At 37.0% G+C, this 24523-nt stretch overlaps 1 protein-coding gene across 4 annotated transcripts; it reads left to right on the forward strand.

Annotated features, from left to right (window-relative positions):
• The first annotated feature begins 722 nt into the window (after window positions 1-722).
• CLGN (calmegin) lies at window positions 723-24239 on the forward strand. Of its 4 annotated transcripts, none has more exons than XM_021526493.3 (17): window positions 723-879; window positions 5108-5278; window positions 6037-6107; window positions 7868-7926; window positions 9974-10115; window positions 10300-10381; window positions 11113-11305; window positions 13113-13302; window positions 13843-13956; window positions 14522-14678; window positions 15552-15767; window positions 17192-17311; window positions 17489-17627; window positions 19236-19343; window positions 19447-19527; window positions 21500-21606; window positions 23174-24239. In XM_021526493.3, the coding sequence occupies exons 2-17, from the start codon at window positions 5117-5119 to the stop codon at window positions 23246-23248; spliced, it is 2016 nt and encodes a 671-aa protein (XP_021382168.2). In that variant the 5' UTR covers window positions 723-879; window positions 5108-5116; the 3' UTR covers window positions 23249-24239. The 4 variants fall into 4 exon arrangements, with proteins under 4 accessions (XP_021382168.2, XP_031360541.1, XP_021382166.1 ...); XM_031504681.2 differs by lacking the exon at window positions 723-879 and adding an exon at window positions 1011-1094; XM_021526491.3 differs by lacking the exons at window positions 723-879; window positions 19236-19343 and adding an exon at window positions 1015-1094.
• Window positions 24240-24523: the final 284 nt, after the last annotated feature.

Below are 24523 nucleotides of genomic sequence, written 5' to 3' on the forward strand. Positions count from 1 at the left end.
ACACATACAATATTCATTGTAACATTTGCGAAAAGCCAATCATAAAATATGCATTTTTCAGAGCAGCTTAGCATCCAAAAATATCCGGACGTCCGTAATTCTTTGCTTTCTATTGTCTTGTAATTGCCCTAACTCTAAATTTTTATTACTCTAACTGTATTACTATTTTTATAACCATTTTATTATTATTAAACTTTTAAAAATAATAAACAACAAGTGACTGGCGTTTTTCACAGTAGCTCATTTAAAATGTTTTTATTTCGCTCTGCTTCGCGGCACGTACGTTCAAGCGGCAGGGTGAGCGTCTAGCTGTAAGTAAGGGTTTCATTAACTCGAGGTTACGGGTTGGAAAACTCTTTATCCTGGCCGCTCCCTGGCTGGAGGCAGGCGGGGATGGGCGGCGGGCGGCGGCCCGCGGCCATAACAACAAACCCCCCTCAGCGGCGCCAAGGCGGAGGGGCGGGGCCGGCCGATGGCGGCGGGCGATTGGCTGAGGCGCCCCGCGCAGGGCGGGCCGGCAGCCGCGATCCAGCCGCGCATTGGTCCGGCCTCAATCCGGGCGCTTCCGATTGGCGGAGCTTGCTGCCCGTCTCCCGCTTCCCCGCACGCTCCGCTCGCCCGTGCCGTGCGTGCCGTGATTGGCCGGCGCGGCGCGGCGCGGGCCGCGGCACCTGCTCCCGCACTCCCGAGAGCGGCGGGGGCGCCGCGCGCGTGCGCGGCCGGGGATGCGCCGGGGCGAGCGGCCGGGCCCGGCTCCGCCCGCCGCGGGCCCGACAGCGCCGCCGGTAACCGCCGGTAACCGCCCGTTGCGGGAGGAGCGGCGTCGCCGTGCTCGGTAACCGGGCCGGGAGAAGCGGCGGGCGCTCAGCCCCGCGGGAGGTGCGTGTGCATCCCGTGCGGCCAGGGGAGGGGCGATGGCCCCGGCGGGCGGTGGCGGCCCCGGCTCGCCCTTGCCTCACGACGGCGGCTGGTCCCGAGGGTGGGATGCGGGAGGGCTCGGGAGCTCGGCCCCTTCCCCGAGGCCGGGCGGGAGAAGCGCGGAGTCGCGGGTGCACGACGGGCGGAGCTCCAGCGGCCTTGGTTCTCCTTTCGAGGTATCCCAAAAAGCAGGTTCGAGTCGCATGCTGACACGACACCGCGTGGCCGTTTGTCCCTAAAATCTGTATTTTTTGATTGGGAAAGAGGGTCTTGAAGGTTTTAGTCGAGCTCCCTGTAGCAGCAGAATATCTCGAGGCGCCTGCGGGAGTGCAGCATTGTGGCTGGAGGAACTGCTGAACTTGGCATTCGGCATCCACTACAGCGCAGGGTGCTTAACGCTAAAGGTAAAGCGAGGGAGGTACAGTTTTCACACCCAATAAAGGAAAAAATTAAAATCGTGGAAGAATTCTTGCATGCATTTCCAGTTACACAACGTTTCCAGTTACAGCTGGATGTTATGTCAAGTTGATGCCAATGTAGCAGAATGAGAGCGGGAATAAAGCAGCTCATGGTTGCAGATGGAAGAAAGGGGGTGTGAAATATCCTCCGCTTTTCACATCCCTGGATGAAATTGGTATTTGGTCCTGTGAAAAGACAGTATATTGATACTGGATGCAGGAGCTTTGGACTTCGGAGTGAGAATAGCTGTCTTACTCCCTTTCTGCTAGAGAATCCAGAACTCTGAGAGTTACATGGAAAAGGCATGACTGTTTTCAAAGTACAAGAAAAGGTCAGTAATCTGAAAGATCCTGACCTCTTAACTAAGTTCTTCAGTGAATGGAATAATGATGCTGCTAACTTAATGGCATGTATACGATACACCCTGGTACAGAAGTACAAAAGTTGACACAGTTGCACTATGCAACCCAAATCAAATTGTTGACACCACGAATTCTCCCCTGACCTGCTGCTTGCAACAGAGGTAGCCCTGAGGCTGGTCCAGCTTGCTTAGAGATTTTTTTCTATACTGTCTTGGAAAAGCCCAAGGACTGAGACTAGGCAGGCTGTACTGCTGCTTGCCTGTCCGTGTGGGGAGAGAAATTCTAATATCCAGTCAGACTATGTTTACAGCTTATGCCGTTGTCTTTTATCAGTACTGGTCTGTGTCTCAGAAGAAGCAGCTTGTTACTTTAGGTGCAATATTCTGCTGATGTTGCAGCACTGTTGTTGGTCCCTGGAGCATCCTCTGCAATACTACTGCTGGCTTAAATGACCTGCTGATGTGTAGCTGTGCTGTGGTTACTCATGGTAAAAAGTGACCAAGCTATGCAAAATGTATGTTTAAAATTACAGGTCTGAACTTAGATGCATTGACAAGACTGCTAGTAAATATGTTTGGTGTTTTGTGAGAGCCATAGACTCTTCTAATTTGCTTTGTTCTGCTGAGGAAATTGTAACAGTGGGAATCCTTTTGACTTATTTTCATTGCCATCTTGAAAATAGAGTAAGAAAAGTTTCTCGTAGATCTTCATGTGTTACTATGGAATGTTCAGTAGGTTTTAAAGATAATTAAATGTGTAGTGTGAAGATCTGTTTTGAGACCATAAACTCATTGGTTTAGGTGAAAGATTTATTTTATATTCTAAGACTGTAGTGTGGCAGAGTTCACAAAAGTGAAAGATGTCACGGGCTGGTTAAAACCATCTTTGCCTGGCAGCTGAGTGTTAACTTTAATTGGTCTTGATAACATTTCAGCATTTCTGGGACTATTTTAGAAGTATGTTAAAAGGTCAAAATTAAAATGCACCCTCTCTTCTTGAAGGAAGAAGTAAGAGATATAATTGAAAGCTGAAGGAACTTAGGGTAGTCCTGGGTAGGATCAGGGAGTAGTGATAAGATTCAGTGGGAACCATGTGACAGCATCAGAAATTTTGGAATGGAGCTGTTTGCAAAGATGAGTACTAGTGTGTCTTTTTGGATGCCTGTGTTAGTCTGTGTATGGAACAAAAGTGAATGGGGGTAATTACAGTAAAATTTCAGCTACGTAAGTGAAAAGCATTGTCAATCATACACAAACACACCTGAAATGTACTGGAAGAGAAAGTTGTACCTCTTGCTCTGCTTCAGGAGAAGCAGAAACCATGTGCATGACAAACTAGCAAAGGTAAGGTAGGCAAGCTATATGCTAAAAATGCAAGTGTGATACTTGTTTAATATTTGACAGTTTAGCTAGGAGCTAAGGAGTCCAGAAGGTATTGATGTGGAATTCTTTGAGTGCTTGTCCTAATAACGATGGTTAAGGAACAAGAAGATGGAGTTGGTAAAACTGATACTCCTCAGACAAAGGTGTTCAAAAATACACCTTAAGATTACATGTTCACCTGTGATAAACTCAGTTACTTTAAATCTTCAGGGCAAGATTATTTTAAGTGCTAGAACTACTGAGGAGGTCTATGAATTAACAAAATTTCTAGTTTTAACCTAAAAAAAAAAACGTCAAATACAAAACACTACTAAAATTAACAGATAACTGTTGAAATGTATCACCTGAAAAAAAGAGGGAACCACAGACTTACTATCTTCAAGCAAGGTTGTAAAGTCCAAAGAATGGCAGGCATTGTGGATAGTAGTAGGGGAGAAAAAAAGAATAGTAATATGGTTAATGTAGATTTGTGGGAAATAGGTGTTAGTCCCAAAAAAAGAGGCTTTTGATTATATCCTAGTATTGACATAGTACTGGTGTGTGAAATGCTTATTTATGATGATCCTGTATTTTATGTATATCCTGGCTATATAATCAGTGCAGTTAATATAAAAATAATAGATATTAAAAGAACTAAAGCCCTGATACTGTTTGATCTCTATATGTGTTGCTTGATAAAACCTGCAGGTGTTAAAAAATGAATGATTAAATAATTATTAGTGCAGTTACAATGTTTTAATTGCTTATCAAATTTGATAAAGCCAGAAAGGAAGGAAGATAATCACATTTTAATATAAGATAGTATCTATAATTGCTGGGTTATTTAGAGTTGTAGTGGTAAACAATTTAATCTCTAAGGAGTGATGATGTAACTGAGAGGGTGGCTGCTTTCTCAGGTGCAAAGGGTACCTCAGCACCAGAGCTTTTAATATAACTAGTAGTGACTACAAGTAATGCAAGGCTTGAAAATGTCTTACAATAGCAAAATAAATACCAGCATTTATTTAAGCTTACTGTGAATATAAATGAGTAAGAAACAAGTGACAAATACCCATGCAGAGGTGTCTAGAATCTGTCTTCATTCTGTTTCCAAATTCAGACAAAAATAATTTCAAAAAACCACATTTTTGCAAGACTTTTGAGGAAACTTGCATAGGTACTTTTGACACTGCACTTCCTCAAAACACTGGATACTCTAAGATGAAATTGGATTTGTACGTCTTCCAGATGTGGAGCAAAAAATACTGGGCAACAATGATTTCACAGAAGTTTAGATTGAGAGGCTGGAGCAATAGTCTGCTATTGACAATAGCAGATTAAAGTTTTTCAGGTTTCCCTGAAATTAGGAGAGTATTTGCATTTAAGCTTAAATTCTTGCTCTACCTAACTTAAACTTGAAAATTACTGGATAATAATTTCAGAAAATATTTTCTGAAACCATCTTGCACTTTCTTTTGGCACTTAGAGCTGGAGCCAGTATACACTCTGCGCTCACCTAAATGTAGTAATTGGAAATAGGGGCAAATAGAAGTGCAATTCTGGCAGTGGCTAATATTACAACCTAAATGTGTAATTTAATTTTTCCTAATGAAAAGAATGGTATTTATTGATGCATTGTAGAGACTTCAATTTAATTGCTTGTTCAGGTTGTTTACAAATGAGAAAAATAAAAGCAGTCTTGCTTAGTTCTTAAAAAGCATATATATTGCAGAGTCTTGCTTGATTTGGCAAGGTAAAGGAACAGGCTATAGGTACTTCCATAGGGAAAACAGGAAGGAAAAGAGAGTCTGAGTCAGGGCCCATTAATAAAAAAAAATATTTAAAGCAAATTAAGATCATATTATAGTGACAACACTTTTTAATAGTTATTTCTCATTATTTTAATGGGAGTTCTTCCTCTTTTATAAAAAGTCTGGGGTAAAATTGAAATAGTATTAATAATATCCTTGAAATTATATTTAAATTCTAAAACTTTAAATTCTTCAGATAACAAAGATGCACTTCCAGTGGGACTGGCTGTGCTTGGGTGTCCTGATAATTAGCTCAGTGACTGCAGAAATGGAAAACAAAGAAAATCTGGATGCAGATGTTGAAGTGGAGAATTTTGACAAGCAGTCCCAAGAAGCTGATGTTGACAGAGATAAATCTTCTCTAGAGGTAAGCTGGTTAAATAACAGATGCATAGTTATAACTAGAGCAAGTTAATCTGCATTTGACAATTGAGTGGGTCTCAAATATGGCAGTCTGAGTTTTTCCCTTGCTATATGTGACATACAGGGCAAACTTAATGAGTAAATCTCTTATGCCCAAGTGTAAAATCTCCTGCCAGTGGTCGATCGTCATGAAAAAGGTTTTTCTTCAATCTAGATACAGAACCTTTTGTTGCAAGTTGTAATGTGCCACTTCTAAAGAAGTAAATGGAAAGCACCTTGGTCTCACTGAGACTTTGACTTTAGACCAGTTTCTTGACTTCATCCATCACAGCTGCTTTTTGACACTGTCTTTAATTGCCAGAAAATGTGTATGCTATTCTTCAAAACAGATGTAGGCAATAGAAGGGAAAATGGAAGAATGGAAAACATAAAGAAAGAAACAGGGAGGAAGCAGATTTGGTGCAAGTTCAGAAAAAATTTTGGAGCTTTATTTAACAGAAAATGTAACAAAGCTTTAGTTATGAGCTTTGAACAGAGGAAGCACCTTCTAAAATCCAGAGATGTGAAATTGCTCACTGTTGGAGGGATGCACACAAACTATTGAAATGTGGGTGAGGGAGAGATGGTTTTATGCTGCTAGGTATTTCTAATGAACAAAATCTCTTGGTCTGTCTGGGTGGATTACTTCTGGAGATATGAGAGTGTATTTCAAATGAAAAATTGTAATTTATGTTGGAACGTGAATCTGTACATATCTCTTAGGTTGTGTACCAGACTCCAAAGCCAACTGGGGAAGTATATTTCACAGAAACCTTTGATGAAGGATTGTCAGGGTAAGCTTATGTCTTAAAATGATAAACTTTTACTTTCAGCAATTTAACTTACAGTGGCAGGACTCATTTTGTATTCGTTTTTCTGCGATTATGTTTATAAAAATAATTTTTATGGGGATTAAATTGGGAAGACTATTAATGCTTGCTCCAAATACATCATAATGTTAAACTGGACACTTAACATGTCAGATATATTACTTTTCTCTGTGTGTTTCAAGGATGCTTTTAATAAACTCTGGATTTGTGGACATTAAGAAAAATAATATAAAGATTTAGCCAGGTCTAGCTGAGAGATGAAGTACCATTACATTTCAGGAGCAAACACTTCACATGATCTTAGGTATGTGTCAGTTCTAAATGTTAAGTGCAAAATCAGCACCTATGATGACAGAAAAAAATTACTAGATAGAAGAGGTGATAATGCTTGTTAAATAACCAAACAAACCACTGAAAACCTTGATTAACAGATGCAAAAGTTTAGCTGGGATACTTGAATGATATCATTTATCCAAGCTTCTAGCTTTTTAGAGAGCTGTTCAAAGATTAGTTTGTCTTCCTACTAAATCTAATGTTCAAAGTTTTAGCTACAGCGCTTGGGATTTTTTGGTCTAGCTGTGCATAATTTACATAAGACTAAGGAGCATGGAAGAAAGATTTATGAGAAAGTAAGCAGCATGCTGCCTTTCTTCCCTAAAGTGTGGAAAAAAGTATATATAAATTGACTAGGTAGGAATACAGTAACTGTTTTTGAGAATGGGCATTGAAAATTTTTCACATAACTTGTAGAGATGTTTTATGTCCTCATTGATCTCTCTCCTAGTAGGCCAAGGATCTAGTTTGCTATTTATACTGTGAAGCTTTTCCAGCATCTCTGTTAACAGTGGACAAATGTGACTGCAATTCAAGCAGAAAAGAGAAAGTATTCATCCCTGAATCACGCCATGCAGAGAGAAGATAGTTCAGAATGAATGAAAGCAGTTCTTTCCAGAATAAATTATTGGAATGTATTCTTGTGGTTGATACAATAGAGAGTTCAGCAGCACTGTTGGCTTAAGATATTCCTGTGCATTGCTCCAGATAGAACTGCCATATGTCCAGATGAGGGTGGACTGCCCTTTTCCTCTTTGACCTTTCCAGAGGAACACTTCGTATGGAGGTTGTGCATATCTTGTGATTACCTTAATGAGTTAGCCAAGTTTGCCTTGCTCATAGAATCTAGGCCATCAGGCCTGTTGGATCTCCTGTGTGCAGTGCACTTGGAATCTTGGATTTGTCACTTACCATTCCTTTTTGTCCTCTGCTATGCATGTGTACTATTACTGTCAGATAAAGTTAAGGTTCCTTTTGGCTGATTTTCTTTTCTATTGAAAAGAAAATTATTATTTCCTCTATTGAAGGTATTATAGATGAAACTTGCTATTTTCTGTGCATTTTTTACATTAAATGCATATTACATTCTGCCAAATTGAACTTGTATATAAAACTAAAGTTTATTCAGAGTTAAATAATTCAGGAATTTAATTACTTTAGACTTTTAATTGTCTATTCATTTACATTTTTAGGAATATTTTGAAATGTTGTATTAGACGACTGTCCTTTAAATTTTCTTTGCATGTTGTTTGAACTACATGCAGTTCCATGATGCTGACTCAAAATCAGTATTACAGGTTCACAGCCTAGAAGCAAAAGCTTTTTTCCTTTGTTTGTTAAATAACACAGCTTTGCTTAAATGGATCAATGACCAGTACAATTTTTTTTAGGTGGGTATTATCTGTAACTCTGAAAGAAGACACAGATGATAACGTTGCTAAATATGATGGTAAGCAGCTTTAATGGGTACCTCTTCTATGTATTTTGTGATGCTCTGTTGCTTTTTGAGAAGTAACTACTATTTATTTGAGAAACGACGCAGAACTTATCTTTGAATGTCTAGATTGCATAGGTCAAAAGTGTTAGTTTGTATAATGACTGTTATCTTGAAACTGAGATGTGAAATGTTGCTCATTAGGTTATTTAGTGTGAATATAACTTTTTTTGTCATTCAAACAACATATTGCCATGGATGGTACCAGAATACCCTTTGGCAGCTGAATATTTAATACTGTTTGTTTATGAGTATTGTTTCTTTAGAACGGTCTTCTCTGAAATCCTGTGAAAAAGATTTACCACTTCAATTTCAGTTAAACAGTTTTCTAAAGCATTGTGCTCCATTTTGCTCCATCTGTCCTACTACTGATTCATGGATTGGTCTCTTGGTATAGCCTCTGAAACAAGAAAGTTAAAACTGCATGATTTTTTTTTTAAATACTTTTTCAGATTGCCTGTGCAGGAATGTAGGGCTCTTCAGTGGTTCTTGTACAGTGTAGTCTTAGAGTAGCCAAAAACATATTTGGAAAGCAATAATGAAAACATTGTACTGATGGTTTAATCATTGCAGTTTACACTTGTGATTTCCTAGTCTAGAATTGGCTGCTTAAAATTTTAGCAGATGCATGATCTGTGGCAATAATTTTGCAACCTGAGTTTTATTTCATTTGAGAGGGAGTGGGGAGAAGAGAAAAAGTTTCTATTGCAACAGAGATGTGCTACTGTTCTTATCTCAAATGAAATAAATTCTGTTAATAAAAAGTGGTAAGCAAGCATAACTTGCAGTACAGTGTAGAACTGATGTTTCTAAATTTAGTGGTTACCCAAAATAATTAGTAAAATGAAGAAGTTGCAGAGGAGATAGCCACACAGATGAGATGCTTATGTGAAATGAGGTCTCTCTGATTACTTGGCTTCGTATTAGATAAAAAATTGTCTTTAACATCAGAACAATCATACTTGCTTGAAGTCAGGAAGTTGAACATTTAATAAAGTCTGTGATAAAGACACATTTTTGAGCTACTTTCAAATTCTTTTTTCCAGTCTTGTTGTTTTGCCTTGCATTATTGTTTGGCCTTAGTTTCCAGGAAGGAGCAGTATTGAAGAGGATAGAATTCTTCTCCTTCCTGTCTATGAGGCTAGAAGAAACTAGGAATTTGTTGTTGACTTGCATATCTGCCCTTCCTTAATAACTTTTACTAATCACACTTCAGTTGAATAAAAGTAAATCACTGTTTCATTTGCACATCACAATTTATGACTCTTGTCTAAATTACAAGCTGAGGATCTCATGATGTTTTCTTCTTTTTTACATTAGACACAGGCATTCTTCAAAATTACAGTGGATTGTAAAAGTAGGGTGTTTTGTGCTGTGTTCTTTCCTGGATTAAAAACCAGTGAATCTTGTGCTGTTAATCTTGGAGCAAATGTAACTGCCCTTTTAGAAGAAATCTCATTCTTTGGATATTGGGCAAGTGTGTATTCAACTGTATTTATCCCAAACTTGGAGGATGTATAAATATAAAATCTTCTATTTTTAAAGTTGTAGGCTTGTTTTGGACCAAATATGATAATTCCTGGAAAGACTTTGGGGAGAAGGAGGGAACTTCATCTGCCCTGTGGTTAGATTTCACTCAAGAGATTCTAATTTTATGTAAGCAGAAAAAAGTAATGATGCAGGTCTTTAGCTTTACACAGTGCTTTGTGACTAATATTTTTTATGTGATGATGGTAGAAGTAAATCTAAAATCTGGAGAAATACTTTGTTCCTCTAGCCATTGTAAGATACCACAACCTAAAGATACAGATGTACAGTAATAAAGTTTACTTACAGATTTTTGTAAATTTGAGAACAAGAAATAACATCTTTGTATCAGATGCCAACATTTCTGCCCTACTTTGGCAACTAGTCTTTATTTGTTGCTCTTTGCTTTCAGTAAGGCTGTGATTTCTTTACTTCAGACTGGATTTTTCAAAGACTCTCTGCATGTCTGTTTTAGGAAGATGGGAAGTAGAAGAGCTGAAAGAAAATGCACTGCCTGGAGACAGAGGATTAGTGTTAAAATCAGTGGCAAAGTATCATGCAATTTCAGCAATGCTAACAAAGACATTTGTTTTTGATGATAAACCTTTGATTGTTCAGTAAGTAATCCTTCAGATTTTTTACTTAGTGTGTATTAGTAAGTTAAAACATTTTGCTTACATATAAGTGTTTTGACAGTAGGTACTAATATGCAGTCTTAATAGATTCATAATTAGAACTGCAGATTAGCAGTTAATATTTTTCTGATACTCAGAATGTTTTTGTGACTTTCTCTTTGCCCAGATACGAAGTGAATTTCCAAAAAGGCATTGACTGTGGCGGTGCATATATTAAACTTCTCTCCAGTAGCAGTGACTTGAATCTGGTATGTCCTCTTGCTTAATATTTGCTATCAGTTGTTCATTTGAGGACAGCTTGGGGTGGTGTCTGATATCCAGGACAGAGGACTTCTGTGTACGTTTAGTATGACTTTCTGTATTAATAGAAGTCATAGAATCTTAACTCATAACTTGTAAAACAATTTTACTGATCAGCACATGCATGTTACTGTGTATTCCAAATACAGAAAATATAAATATTAAAAGATACTGACATAACTCTGTAATGCAACATACTCTGAAGGAGAATAACTATATCTGATATTTTCATGGTTGGTTGTTGCTGTTACTTAATGTGGAGAGGAAAAGGTACTTATAAAATATGGATATTAATATTCTGGGGTTTATCTTTATTGGAAAATAAAATTGTTAGGAAGAACAGTAACTAGTTCCCTTCCATCTTTTAGTGTAATGTTTGTAGAGGGAGAGAGATACTTGGGTGTTTTGATTTGTAACAGGCACTCCTACATAACATAAAGTCTAAATATATAAATATATTAATCTTCCTTGAAGAGACTGAGAGTTAGTCCATTCCCTGAAAACAGAGAGCACCCAGCAGCTCCAGAGGATTGTTGAATTCCTTTCATGATTTACCCTACCACTTTTCATTTATCTTTTAGAAATAAGTAACTATGGTCTACACCAAGAAAAAGAAGTACCAAAAGTGACATAATAAAATGTCCAGTATAACACATGCTCAGTTTTCTTGCTTCTACAGGAGTACTTTTTTGACAAAACACCTTACACTATTATGTTTGGACCAGATAAATGTGGAGAAGATTACAAACTGCACTTTATCTTCAGACATAAGAATCCTAAAACTGGCGAATATGATGAAAAGCATGCTGAACGTCCTGATGTAGACCTAAAAAAATTCTATTTGGACAAGAAGACACATCTATATACTCTTGGTATTGTTCAATTCTTAAAAATGTAATTCTAATTCTTATATTGGAAAGGAGAGATTAAAAATGTGGTTTTGTCTGCTGAAGCTCTTTAATTGAGTCTTTGTTTGTAATAGCTCGTTAATTCTGAGTGGTGGTTGCTTAATGATTTGGGTTAAATGGTTTAATGACAGGGCTTAACTGCAGGACATAAAAGTAGCTTTCAGATGCTATTGCTTTATACTCAGTTACAGGAAAAAACATATCAGCCCTGACTAGCCTTTACTAATAAATGCCTTCAATAATTATTGTAATAAAACTATTTTTACTGGGAAAGAAAATAAAATGTGCAACTACCCAATATTCTGGGAAGGTGTCAGAGTTCAGAGGAATTCAGTTAAGTCTGTACCATGCCACACACCACTCTTTTCCACGCTGACTTCTCACCAACACCTGCATCTGAAGCAGTGTGCATGAACAGGTCAGCACAACTCTGAAGTGAATGAATATGGGCTGGTTTTAATTCATATGACAGCTCTTCTTTTACCAGTGAACTTTATAGAGAAATAAAAGTTAATTTTGTTCCCTTTTTTCTGACTTCTGAGGAAGAATAGCAGCCAGAGAATGGGCTAATCTGTGGCATACTGCAAATCCAGCCAAATTGACTGTACTTATGAACTTCCACTGAATAATAATAACAGAAGGCATGTTCAAATGCTGTGCCATGGGAAAATTTAGTGGTTTCTAAAATAGATTGCTGTATATGCCATATCAAACTTACATTTTAGATAATGGTAATCTCATAATAATAAAGGAATGCATGCATTCCTGTATTTGGATTGTTTGCTAGAAATTATGAATTAAGGTACTTAAACTTGGATTGCATTTATTCTGTTACAGTTGTTCAAACAGACTCCATAGAGCTATGTGATGCCAATGCATTTATGTGACTGATAACAGGAGTTTAAAAATTAGTTCTTTGTGGTTCATCTAAAGGTGATATGGGGGTTCATTTTTGCATTTGTGCTGTTTTAAAGCTGTTGAAAATTTCAGGCTGGAAGGCCATCATCAGATATTATCAAACTATTACAAGACTGTTACTGTGGTTTTCTTAACCTGTTTTTAGAAAACTGTTGTAAGAGTGGAATAGTAATTACTTTTACTTTGTGGTCTTCATTATGTTAAACGGACAGTTGACTCTGCTATTTAAACATTGAGCACATGTATAAGTGCTCATTAGAAATAGATCTGGATACATCTGGATACTGGGTCTGACATTATTCAGTTCTGTGACCTTGGCTTCTCAGTTACACTTACTAACATCCAGGAAATTCTCTTCAAGCATTTGCAGTGAGGCATTTGAGGAAAATGGCTGTTAGAGGTTAGAACCTGATAGACAATGCTGCTTTGATCTTTCTGCTGTGTTTCTGGTACTGTTCTTGTGTTCCCATGCTTTCAAATGTGAGATTGTAATTTAGTAGCTGAGATGCCTTTTGGGACAGAGCTTATTTTTTCACTGTTTGTGCTTTTAAGTAAAAACCACAAAATTTTAGCCAAGTTGGTAGGTTTTTGAAAAATCTCTTAGAATGTGTTTGGATGTGTTTCAGCAATTGAATTTTCTTCTTTCCAAGTTTCATCTTTGGGGACCTGATGCTGGTCATACATCCCCTCAAGGGCAATGTTTTGTGTCCAGATCCAGTGCCTGAGTGAGAAGTCTGTCTCCTCTGCTAGTGAGGGTCCTGTTTGCTGTTATTTGACTAAGTCTATGCTTATTCTATAATTTTGGTTAAATATATCTGTAAAATTAAATGGCTCCCATATTTCTTCAATTTAGTGCTAAAACCAGATGATACATTTGAAATATTAATCGACCAAACAGTTGTCAGTAAAGGAAGTCTTCTTGAGAATATGATTCCTCCGGTAAATCCTTCCAAAGAAATAGAGGATCCTACTGATAAGAAGCCTGATGATTGGGATGAGAGACCAAAAATACCTGATCCAAATGCTGTCAAGCCAGATGACTGGTAAGGAGAACTTTTTAAATTTTACAATGTCTTTTATATACAGGTTACTTACTTGAAAGAGTTGACTCGTTTTATTTTGGGGTCTGCTAATGACAAATCAAATACATTTCACTAAAAGCACTGAAATTTGAAAACATACTTGAGGTGGGTATAAGGAGACAAATGAAATTATTATTTGCTAATTTTGTGCCCTGCATAGTTGCAAGTAGTAACTAAGGTTGCTACACATGAATAAGAAGTTTTTTCTACCATATAGTTTGAATTTGCAATGAATTTCTACTTCTGTGTGAACTACTGTTCTTACAGCAGCTCAGGAAGAGTAGGAAAGGCTCAATGGGAAGACCTTACTAACACTTGCCACTTGGTACCAGCAATTTCTGGACTAAATAGCACTATGAAACAATGTAAATATAGTATAGATATTTATGAGCAGATGTGTATGTGTAAGGCTTATGATAATTGAGTCTAATTCTGTCGTGTTTTTGAACGTTGGTCCAAAGTCAGGCTGATGTATTTCCTAACATAAGTCTGTAATTGAAGGGATGAAAATGAGCCTGCTAGAATAGAAGATCCTGATGCTGTAAAGCCAGAGGGTTGGCTTGATGATGAACCACAGTATGTTCCAGATCCTAATGCAAAAAAACCAAAGGACTGGTAAGTGTAGATTGGTAATGTGTTTTGCAGGTAAGACTGTTCTCTGTGGCAGGTTATTAGTTGTGGACATCAGTCCAAATGTCATTGTCTTTTGAGGTAGTAAGTTGGAATGTGTAAGGTATGGCCAAATATTTGTTGGTGTGAGAGACTGCTTTAATAAAAACATGAACGTGTCCTTGCCTTTTGTTTTCTGAAGATACATAAATAAAAAAAAAATATGAAGGTCCCCTTTGAAAGAATTTGCTACAGTTTGTTGATAACTTGAAATCATAATGTAAGTCTCAAAGGGATCTCTAAGCATCCTGGGTAGAAGTCTTTCAAACTGTCTGCAAAGGCAGGAATGTAATTGAAGTCAGTCATGCTGTGGTAGTTACGAACATGTGACCTTTAAGTAAAAAGATATAGCACTCCTTAAAAAAAAGTGTTTATACTGTTGGGTAAAGTTCTGTGAACTGGTCAGAGTTCTGAGGTTGTTACAATACGCATAGACTCTGACTTCAGACTGCCAGTGTTTGACACTTGGTTGATCTTGAAGCAGTTGTTTGTAATTTTTTTTTCTTTCTAGGGATGAAGAAATGGATGGGGAGTGGGAAGCCCCTCAGATCCGTAATGCAAAATGTGAGACTGCACCTGGTTGTGGAGAGTGGGTGCGTCCCATGAAGAATAACCCAAAGTATAAAGGAAAATGGAGAGCACCAATGATAGATAATCCTAATTATCAGGTAATAGCCAAATTGTTGGTCATTGCTAAAAGATACAGAGATCAGCAGAGCAAGCAAGTCAAAGTAGTATATTTACTTAGGCTTTTTTGCAGTATATTATATTTTAGAATGAGTCTGAATACCCTCACTAATTTGAGATTTTTTTGCTTTTAATTTGCTTTTATTTTTCCCCTGAAGTATACTGGGAAGCAGTGCTTCTTGTATTAAAACAACTTACCTGTTTGAAGTTGCCTTTTATACAATTTTTAATTGGTACCGTTTATTTAATATAGACTTCAGAATTGTATTCTGAATTTCATTAGAGTTTTAAATGTGAGTATTTTGAATTAGTCTTTTTCTGATATTAACAAATACAGCCTTTCAATAAGCAGATTGCCTTACTAGTTCTATTTTAGAGGAAGTATCAATTTTAGATAATTAAATTCCCCTCCTCCCCTCCAAATAGAAGAGTTAATCAGCTGGATATTAAAGAGAGTTACTTTATATTAGTTACGGAAGTACTTGAATCTGATGACTTGGAGGGTAAAGATCCTAAGCAGGTTTGCAAACAAAATACAGTTCTAATTTGCACAGGTTATCATAAGGTTGAATTATCGTTCTCTAAAATTTTCTCTAACACTACTGGTAAGAGTCAGTTATTACTGTAACATCTACAGTAAAAAAGAAAAAAATTACTTAGGAGGTCTGCCCTAAGGCATAAAATTGAGACCCATCTACCAAAATCCTACAGGCTATTTCCAGTTCTTTTTTAGATAGGTTAAACTCTACTGATTGTATTTTTAAATAAAAGTTATTATTATTTTGAAATCTCTTTCAGAAGTTCTTTTTTTGGTGAGCTATAGGTAATGTGATTACATTTGTTTCCATTAACAGGGAATCTGGAGCCCTCGGAAAATACCAAACCCAGACTATTTTGAAGATCTTCACCCATTCAAGATGACTGCTGTCAGTGCTATTGGTTTAGAACTCTGGTCTATGACATCCGATATCTACTTTGATAACTTCATCATATGCTCAGAAAAAGAGGTAGCAGATCGCTGGGCAGCAGATAGCTGGGGCTTGAAGAAATTAGTGGCAAGTGCTAATGAGGTATAAAGTTTACTATGTTCTTGATAGTAGAAAGTAGCTGTGGTGTTGGAAAAATTTTCTGTTCATTCTGACAGAGTATTAATTTGTCTGCAATTAATAATTTTGCTGAGTAACTCTGATAGATTTTCTGTCTTGTAGTTTGGCTTTTTCCTTTCCCAGATGAGTATTTTCTTGAGGTTAAAAGGGTACTGCATTTTACTTAAACACCTAGTGAGAAATTGACTTCCTGTGAAGCCTTCTGCTGTTCCCATTGATACTAGAAATTCAGTACCTGACAGCAAGTGAAAGAATGATAGCTGAGTTACTTACATTCAAAGACTTGCCCTCCCACCCCTCACTGTCTATTTTCCCTTATGATTATATCCATTATTTATATTCTTTTGATGCTTCTCTCCCATGAGGAATAAATAGTCTAGTGTTTGTTTCTGTTTAATAATTTCAGGCCTTTGGCTGCTTAGGTGTGTGTTATGCAGCTCTGAAAATGTTGCATGTATATTTATAGAGCTGCGTCAGTTCTTTTTCTATGTGGGCATCTGCATTTTGTGTGTTTATTGCACTTTGACAGCCTTCCTCTCTCCTTCCCTGTGTTGTGGGATGGATCTGCCCTGCCATATGGGATCATGGGCCCTGCCTGCACTCCCGTTTCTACTTAATAATCCTCTGTTCTCTTGGATTAAATGGCAACAGCAGGCTACTGTTCTGGGGGAGAAACGATGGGTTGGTGGCAAATGTGGCCAATTCCTTACAGCTGCTTTTTGTCACAGAGTGAGCAAGTAGCAACAGCATATTTGTCCAGGCAAGCAAGAAAGCTATCTCTTCACACAACCTTGCCCTTTTCCAAAATGTTTGGGTTTATGTCTGAACCTGTATCTGTACCTGTACATACAATGGCAAAAAATTGCTTTGAGTCCTCTTGTTCCACTGTGCCCTCTCAAAACTTCCTTAGCTCCTGATGTACCTCTTACAGAGATGAACCAGGCACTTGCTTAAATGTCTCTACTCTGTAAGTCAGAGCTGTACTGGGAGGACAATTTACTCCCTGAATAATTGGCTGTCAAAGCAGAGAAGGTGGTAGTACAAGTGGAGCTAGCATTATTCCTCAGGAGCTGCTGCCCTCAGGCTCTTGATGCTTTGGGAAGTTTCAGCTGAGTTGGTACAGTGTGCACGTATTACTTTACAGAGCTGAGTTGTGGCTGGTCTGGTGTGTTCGGAGTTCTACATCTGTTCTTTACCTGCCCCTTGCAATTTGTAGAGTTGTTGCTTTTCTAGTATTGAAATGCAATACTGCAATGCAATATTGCTTTAGTCATTAAAAAGCAAAGGTAAAGAAGGGTTTTGGACAATATAAATGCATACAGCACACTTTATAAACTTATTTAATTGAAGAGAGGGATATAAATGCATTTTTTTTTTTTTTAATACAGCCTGGTATGTTTAGTCAATTGGTGACTGCTGCAGAAGAACACCCATGGCTCTGGGTTCTTTACATCTTGACTTTAGCTCTCCCCATTGGTCTAAGTGTGTTGTTCTGCTGGCCAGGAAAGGTTAGTGAAATTTACTATATTTCTATTTGGTTTTATTCTTAATACTTTATTTGGAAATTTGAGCATCTGTGCAACAATGTGCCCTTTTAATATGCCATTGGTATTACTTAGTTGTTACAGTGCCTGTTTAATTCTTAATTGGCGTTGAAATATAAATATATTTTTAATCTTTTATAGAAATCAGATGAATATATTGACTTCAAAAAGCCTGATGTATTTAAGCAAATTACAAAGGGAGAACTAAAAGAAGAGACAGAGGACTTCGAAGATGATGAACTAGAAGAAGAAAAAGAAAATGAAGATACTGATGAAGATGGTAAGATGAGTAAGAGTGTGTCAGCTTGCAGTTTGGTTAAAGACATGAATAGAACTAGTTCATGGATTGTATTGACAATAATTACAACCTGTTTTCTTAGACTATGTGAAATGTGCCTTGCTCTAAGCCTTTTTTCATCTTTGATAACTTTCAGTGAGTGGCATCTCATGGCTAATAGCTCTGATAAATATAAGCAGAAAGTAAGGCTCTACTCAGCATTTCTTCACTTTCAAGAAATGAACATGCTTCCAGCACTATTTGTTATGTTTGTAGACAGTGATACATATGTTGTCCCTTCTAAATATTTCATATATTGAGCACATTTTAATTATTCAGATACAAGTACCTGAAGCAGTTAAACTCACTTTATTCTTTAAAATGTGTCTGGAATAGCTTCAAGTCTCTAGGATAAATCTGTTTATAACTCTCTGTGAGGGTTATACTGTTCTGTTGGTCACTGATTTGAGTTATTCTTCTAACACTTGAAAATACTTTAAATATTGAAGTCTGCAGCTTCCTTTATGTTGCTTTTTAGCAACCTATTGCACTCCTGCAGAGGTGTGTCCTACTGCCCAGGGGAGAAATTAATGACTCAGTAGGTTGAGCTGTACTGCAGCATCCAAGGATAAAATCACCCCATGTTACTGTATCAAACATTACTGGGTGCTACTCAGCTATAGCTTTGAGGTGCTGTTAGAGTTTCCTTGAGTCTATATCATTAATAAAAACCAAAGCACCTAACTTAAAATGCATTATCTTGATTTTGATGGGAAAATTTTTAGCTTCAGAACTCTGCAAGATTCTGCTTCTTATTTCACTCTTCCTTGGTGAGAACAAATAAAGTGACAAGGGACTGGCATGGATAATTAGAGACATAGCAGACATTCATGTTTTGTTGGGGTTTTTGTCTTTGTACGACATCACTTTGTATTACTGACTGAAACTTGGTGGGTTTTGGCTGTCTTTGCACCATGTATAAGTGTTGATGGCTTCTGTCTGTACTACTTGGAAGTTCACTCATCAGCAGTTCCCATGCCATTACTGATAGAATTGAGTACGTATTTGGCACAGTGCTTGCCACATCAAACTTAGTCCATTTGCCTAGCTATTGGAGAGCCTAACCAAGGCACTTAATTATTCTGGTTATGCTACATTCTTTACTTTAGCTTAAATTGTGGGTACATGATTTCAGTGTTGTATCTTCCTACATTTTCCTTTTGATCTTACTCTGCTCGACCTGTTTTTTGACTCTCTTTTATTCTACCCAGTCTTGATACAGATGATAGTTTGTACCTAATATGCTGCTGTTGCAAGGCTGCCATTCCTCAATTCCAATATTCAGATAATTTATTTAATTACAACACATCACTTAATAAATAATACCTTAAAATGTGTGTTTCAATGTTAGAAATAAGACCCGGGCAATTGCAGAGGAACATTGTTCAGCTCCTACAGCTTTCTTAAATTGTACTTGGAACAGCTGTTCATGGTGTTGCAAAGGTAGGTTCTATTTTAGACCTTTACTTTTAGTTACTAAACAGAACACCGAGTAAAACTAACCTAGCTTGCTTTTGTATGACTAATCCAGGGTTTTCAAATAAATTCTAGGCTTCAGAGGGAAGGATTACACTTTGCTGTCACAGGACTTCATTGTTTCTTGCTTTAAGAAGAATTGCTTAGCTTCCTTCAGCTTCCTGCCACTTTTTATACTTGCAGGTTGAAATCTTCCCTTTTTTTCTATTGCTCTTTTGCCTCTTTGTGTCTGAAAGCATTAGAGAATTTGTCTTCTGTCTCCTTTTCCTGATTCTTTTTACTACAGAGAGAAGAGAAATAGAAGAGACAAAAAGAGAATTTAAAAGGGATAATACAAAGAAGATGGGAAGGGAGGCTTCTGTTTCAGGTACTGGGAAAGGGAAGCAATTTGGTCCAGGACTTGCAAGTGGGTCTCTCCTGTTTTCTTCCCTCTGCTTCCTTGTTGATGGTAGAACTTGAAGATGGTGGATGCCAGCTTCCATCAGGTGCAGATACAATTTTCCTCTGAGATTTCTCTCTATGGTATCTGTAGTCATAAATATTTTCCACTACTATCTTTGTCACCTCATGATTTTTACGGTTCCTTCACAGTCATTACCTCCTCCTTCAGTTTTGGAGTTGAAAGCAATGGGGTTTTGAACTGTAGAATGCTGAGTGACTTGAAATCCACATTGTATCATGGGGCTATTTTAAAAAGAAAGAAAAAGGAAGTGTGGCATAACAGCAAATTTTAGGAACACTTGGTGATTTCTTTAACACCAGCGACAATGAGTTGCTGACAGAGTATTTATTGAAGGGCATTGTCCATGGGATTTACTGGGTTTTTTTTGTTCCATGTTAATTTTTGTGGCATTGTCTATTTGTCTGCTTTGTGTCCTTGCTTTTGTTGACCTGTAGAAAGATATTGCAGGAAGTAAAAGAATGTTGGCACAAAATGAAATTTCAGGGCCACAGTCTGAATCTTATTTGTCAAGTTCTAAATTTATTTATATGAAATAATGGTTAACTTACTGTATGTTTAAAATTAAAATAATAATTTTAAATAGTACAGTTTTTCAGTTCTGGATTCTACAGCTTCTGCTGTATTTTTGATTTAGGGTTTTTTCCTTTCTACTGAAGTTCGTACCTATGGGAGGAGCTGGATTTGCATAATTTATCATTTCCAATTTCTTTATTACAATATGACTAAAGGCTTTGTGAATTTCTGTCAAGTTCTTCTATTAAGGGCTTATTTTTAGGACAGATATCTTCGTCTACATCTTTCTTAAACCATGATGTTCATTATTTGGTCATATTTCTCCTTTTGATACTAGAGACACAGTAGGCATGAATCAGGTATATTGACATACAGCAAAACTAACTTCCTCATTCATAACAGTTAGTGAAGCTCTGTTTGACTCAATATATAGCTATATTGCAGCCAAAGTTCTTGGTACTTTTACAGTAAAAATATTTTACTTCCTTAATTTGAGACAGAAGTATCAAATATTTTAACAAATTAGGTATTTCTAGATTTTCATCACCAAGAATCAGGAGAGTCTCATCTGCTATGTGACTAAATTCTTCATCTGTAGGGATACTTTTGTTTCAGTTCAACTCAGATGCAACAGTAAGAATTTGGTGTGGGTGCAGATTTTAGATATTTGTTTTTGGTTTTTTCCTGTTTTTTTCACACCTGAGCAGTGCTCATGAGATGTAGGTGTGACCTGACGAGAGAATTGAGCACTACTTCACTGCTGGTTTTAACTAAGCCACCGGCGGACCACTAAGTTGCACAATGTCGATGAATATCCTTTCTGTCAGATTTAAGATTTGTTTACACTTGATAGAAAGTATCATAAAGAGTACTGGTAGTGCAGTAGTAATGCAAGCTGGACGTATGTCAGAAGAATTCCCTGCTGAAAAGGGGAATACCCTTAGGATGTAGGTGTCTCCCATGCTGGATGACTGATAACTGTAATACTTTACTTCCACATCTAAATCAGAATTTTGTCAGTTGTCCTATTTTAGACTCTGCTCTCAAAACTGTCCAATACAATAGCTAGTTTTAAAGTAAATCAAGTCCTTTAAGTCAGTAACAAGTCTGAAGATAGTATGGGCTATTATGAAAAGAGGCAAAGTTGGAGCTGTTAAAATTGGTTGTTAAATCTGGCAGTTATCACTTTCTATTAATTCATGAGAATTCTTCTCTCTGTATCATAGAGATGTTTTTATAGGTTATTCTAAACAAGCAGTTCCTTCTAGGACTGAAATTGGCTTATTTTCCTTACTACTATGTCTGGTTGTAGTGTATTTGTAATATAGTTGTGTTTATGACGTAAAATTAACTTTTGCTGCAGAAGTTGACGGTGAAGGTGGTGAAGATATTTATGATGCTGAAGAAGAAAATGAAGTTCCAGATGGAAGTCCAGGTGATTGGTCAAATAAATCTGATTCAGAAGATGAGGTAAGTTTGCATTTTTCCCTACTTTCTTGCCATTGTCTGACATCATACTTCTAACTAAGCTCAGTTACCTACAAGTGTTTTTCTTCTGTTGAGCCATAAAACAAATCATGAATTAGAAATATGCTTTCCTTTGAATCTGACACCTCAAATGCTCTGCATAAATACAGGTATAGTATGGAAGCGATCAGGCAGCTCCCTACACGTGAAATATTTTTACAGGAGTATAGTTCTTAACGGATTATTAAATTTGGATGCTGCAGCAAATTGGTCAGTTTTCATTGTGCTTCTTGACTGGTAGAATATGTGCTTCCAAGTGAAAAGCCTTTTCTTGAGATCTAGAAAAACTTTTAAGTTTTTCAGTTACATTTTGACGTTTTTTATTCCAAAATAAGGTGTTAAGCGAACAGTTTTTGAACACAGCATCTGCAGTTTTGTTTTTCTTGTGCAGATTGATCCAGTCTGCCAGATACTCTACAAAATTATTTTCATTAAATACCACTGTAGAATGGAATTTGTGTGTTTGTCAGCTACTCATTATTCCTTCATTTAGAAACTGGTAGTGTCTGAAACACTTTAGATCCACCCATTTATCATCTTGTGCTTGTCACTCCCTAAATGAGTCACTTTCCAGCTTAAGGGAGTTGTTTAGTGTAATGTTAATTCTTTTTCATGTAAAACTTTTCTAGGAAACTGTACCTGGCATGAGGTTGTGTTGTTTCAGTACTGGAAGTCTTTGTTAATTTCCCCTTATTGTGTACTTTTCTCTTGTTCCTGTAAGAAGTTTTCTTTTCCGTGTACATTTACCCAGGAATACAGTATCTGCTAGGATTCACATGACTCCTTGTGAAAGTTACAGCAAGCTCTGCATGTGTCTGTGGCATTACACAGTGTCACAGTGAGGGCATGGCTTGCTTTTCTTTGAGTGTTTTCAGTGTGTAGGTGTTTCTGTTGGGAGTTGTCTGGAACACATAATGTACCCCATGTCCTCACTCAGGCTGGGCCACATTCTGTCAGCTGTTCCTTCTAAAGGAGGTGCCTGCCATTACGTGATGCAGGAAAGTGAGGAAGCAATGCATGGTATGAGAATGGATTTCACACTGGAAATGCTTTTCCTGTGCCTCTGTAAGCCCATTGCTTTTAAACTGGGAACACCACATCTGATTTAAGGACAGTTTGCTCTATTTGTAACTCTCTAAAGGGAACAGTTAAAATGTTTTAAATGCATCTTACTTCAGAAGTGGAAATAAAATTAGCAAAATGTGAACTTCAAGAATGTTGGTATAGCAATTTAAAAGTCACTGCTTTTAAACCAGCAAAGACATGGGCAAAACCAAATTTCTGACATCGGTTTAAACATACTATTCTCTTCTTTCTGAATATAGAAATGAAAAGTCTTCTACCCACTTTATTAATCATTAGATTAGTAGTGTGGAAAAAATGTCCCATCACTTAAGTGCTGCATGTAGTGATAAAATGACTGGGGAATTCAGGAAGAGAAAAAATGTAGTATGCCAGTTTCAATAATTAAAATAAGCTTAAAATGTTAATGCTGAATTTTTTTTTCCAGAAGAAAGAAGCTGATGAAGAAATGGGAGATCGTCCACTGAAATCAGTGCGCAAAAGAAGAGTACGAAAGGACTGAGTTATTTCCAGCTGGTGTTTGCAGGTCTAGAGACAGTGACGGTAACTTCTGGTGTGTCACTTCAGTGAGCCTGGCAAATTCCTGAGCTTTGATGGGAAAAGGAGGGGCTCATTGCTGTTTAACCTCCTATTTTAATTATCTGGCCTCTTTAACCATCCCAAACGTCCTCAATTCCCTTTTTTAAGGATAAATGCTATCTGTGAATAGTTAGCTGGTATTTAAAATTCAAAATAAAAGGGAAATTACCAGTTGATCAACTGATTTTTAGGTGAAGATTCTTAAGATTTGAAGTTTCTTAGAAATTAGTATTAGTTGGAGATAAACTTACTCGAAATATTTTTTTAAATAAATGCATTATAATACTTTTGTAGCTCTAGCACGAAATAAGCTGTTTACAGTTTTCAGCTTAAAGATGATGGTAGGTATAGATGTAGCATCTATAGCAGTTCACATTGCTATGAGAAAAGGTATTATTTTCTGTGCAGAGCTAAATGCAATAATTGTTTTTGTATGATGATTTTGTGCTAGCAACAATTTTTATTGTAAATTATTTATTTTAGCTGATCTTGTTACATGGGTCACCTGTTCACTTTAGGCATTGGCTGCAGTAATTTATTTTCAAGATATATTTTAAAATAGAATACAAGTGGTAATTGATGTTATTTGTTTTACTCTTGAATGCAGGTATCAAATCTGCAGGTCATATACAGATGATTTTTTCAAACTTTTATAGTTCTCATGTTCTAAACCAGAGTGGTATAACCTGTTTCTAGAATACTTGCTAAGTATATATTGTCACCTAAAAATATTTATTAATTCTTGCTTAATATGAAATTTATTAATATAGATAAGACTTTTTGATGGATTAAGTTTTTTACGATGTGAGTAACTTGAGTATTCTCATAGTTTAAATAAACTGCTTATTGTAAAGAAACATTGTTTCATTGAATTTCGGCTGTATATTAAACAATAAAATTTCAGTCACCAGAAATCTCTTGCTGCTTGGCAGCTGCCTGTAGTAGTAGTAGAATGTGTAAATGCTAAATTTTTTATTACAGTAGAAACACATTAATTCATAAGGAATCTAATAGATTTTCTTGTGCCTGTCATAAAATTTGTCCACTTTAAAAAGAAGTATTTTCACAGCAGATTCCATGGAAGTCTCTTAAGAAATGAATGCTTAACCCTAATGAAGAAGCCAGTGTCCTCAAGTGCTTGTTTTGAAATGTTCAAATGTTAATTATACTTGACTTCTATGTGGTGTGATTTATATGG

Source organism: Lonchura striata, chromosome 4 (assembly GCF_046129695.1).
Source record: "Lonchura striata isolate bLonStr1 chromosome 4, bLonStr1.mat, whole genome shotgun sequence".
NCBI lineage: Eukaryota > Metazoa > Chordata > Aves > Passeriformes > Estrildidae > Lonchura > Lonchura striata.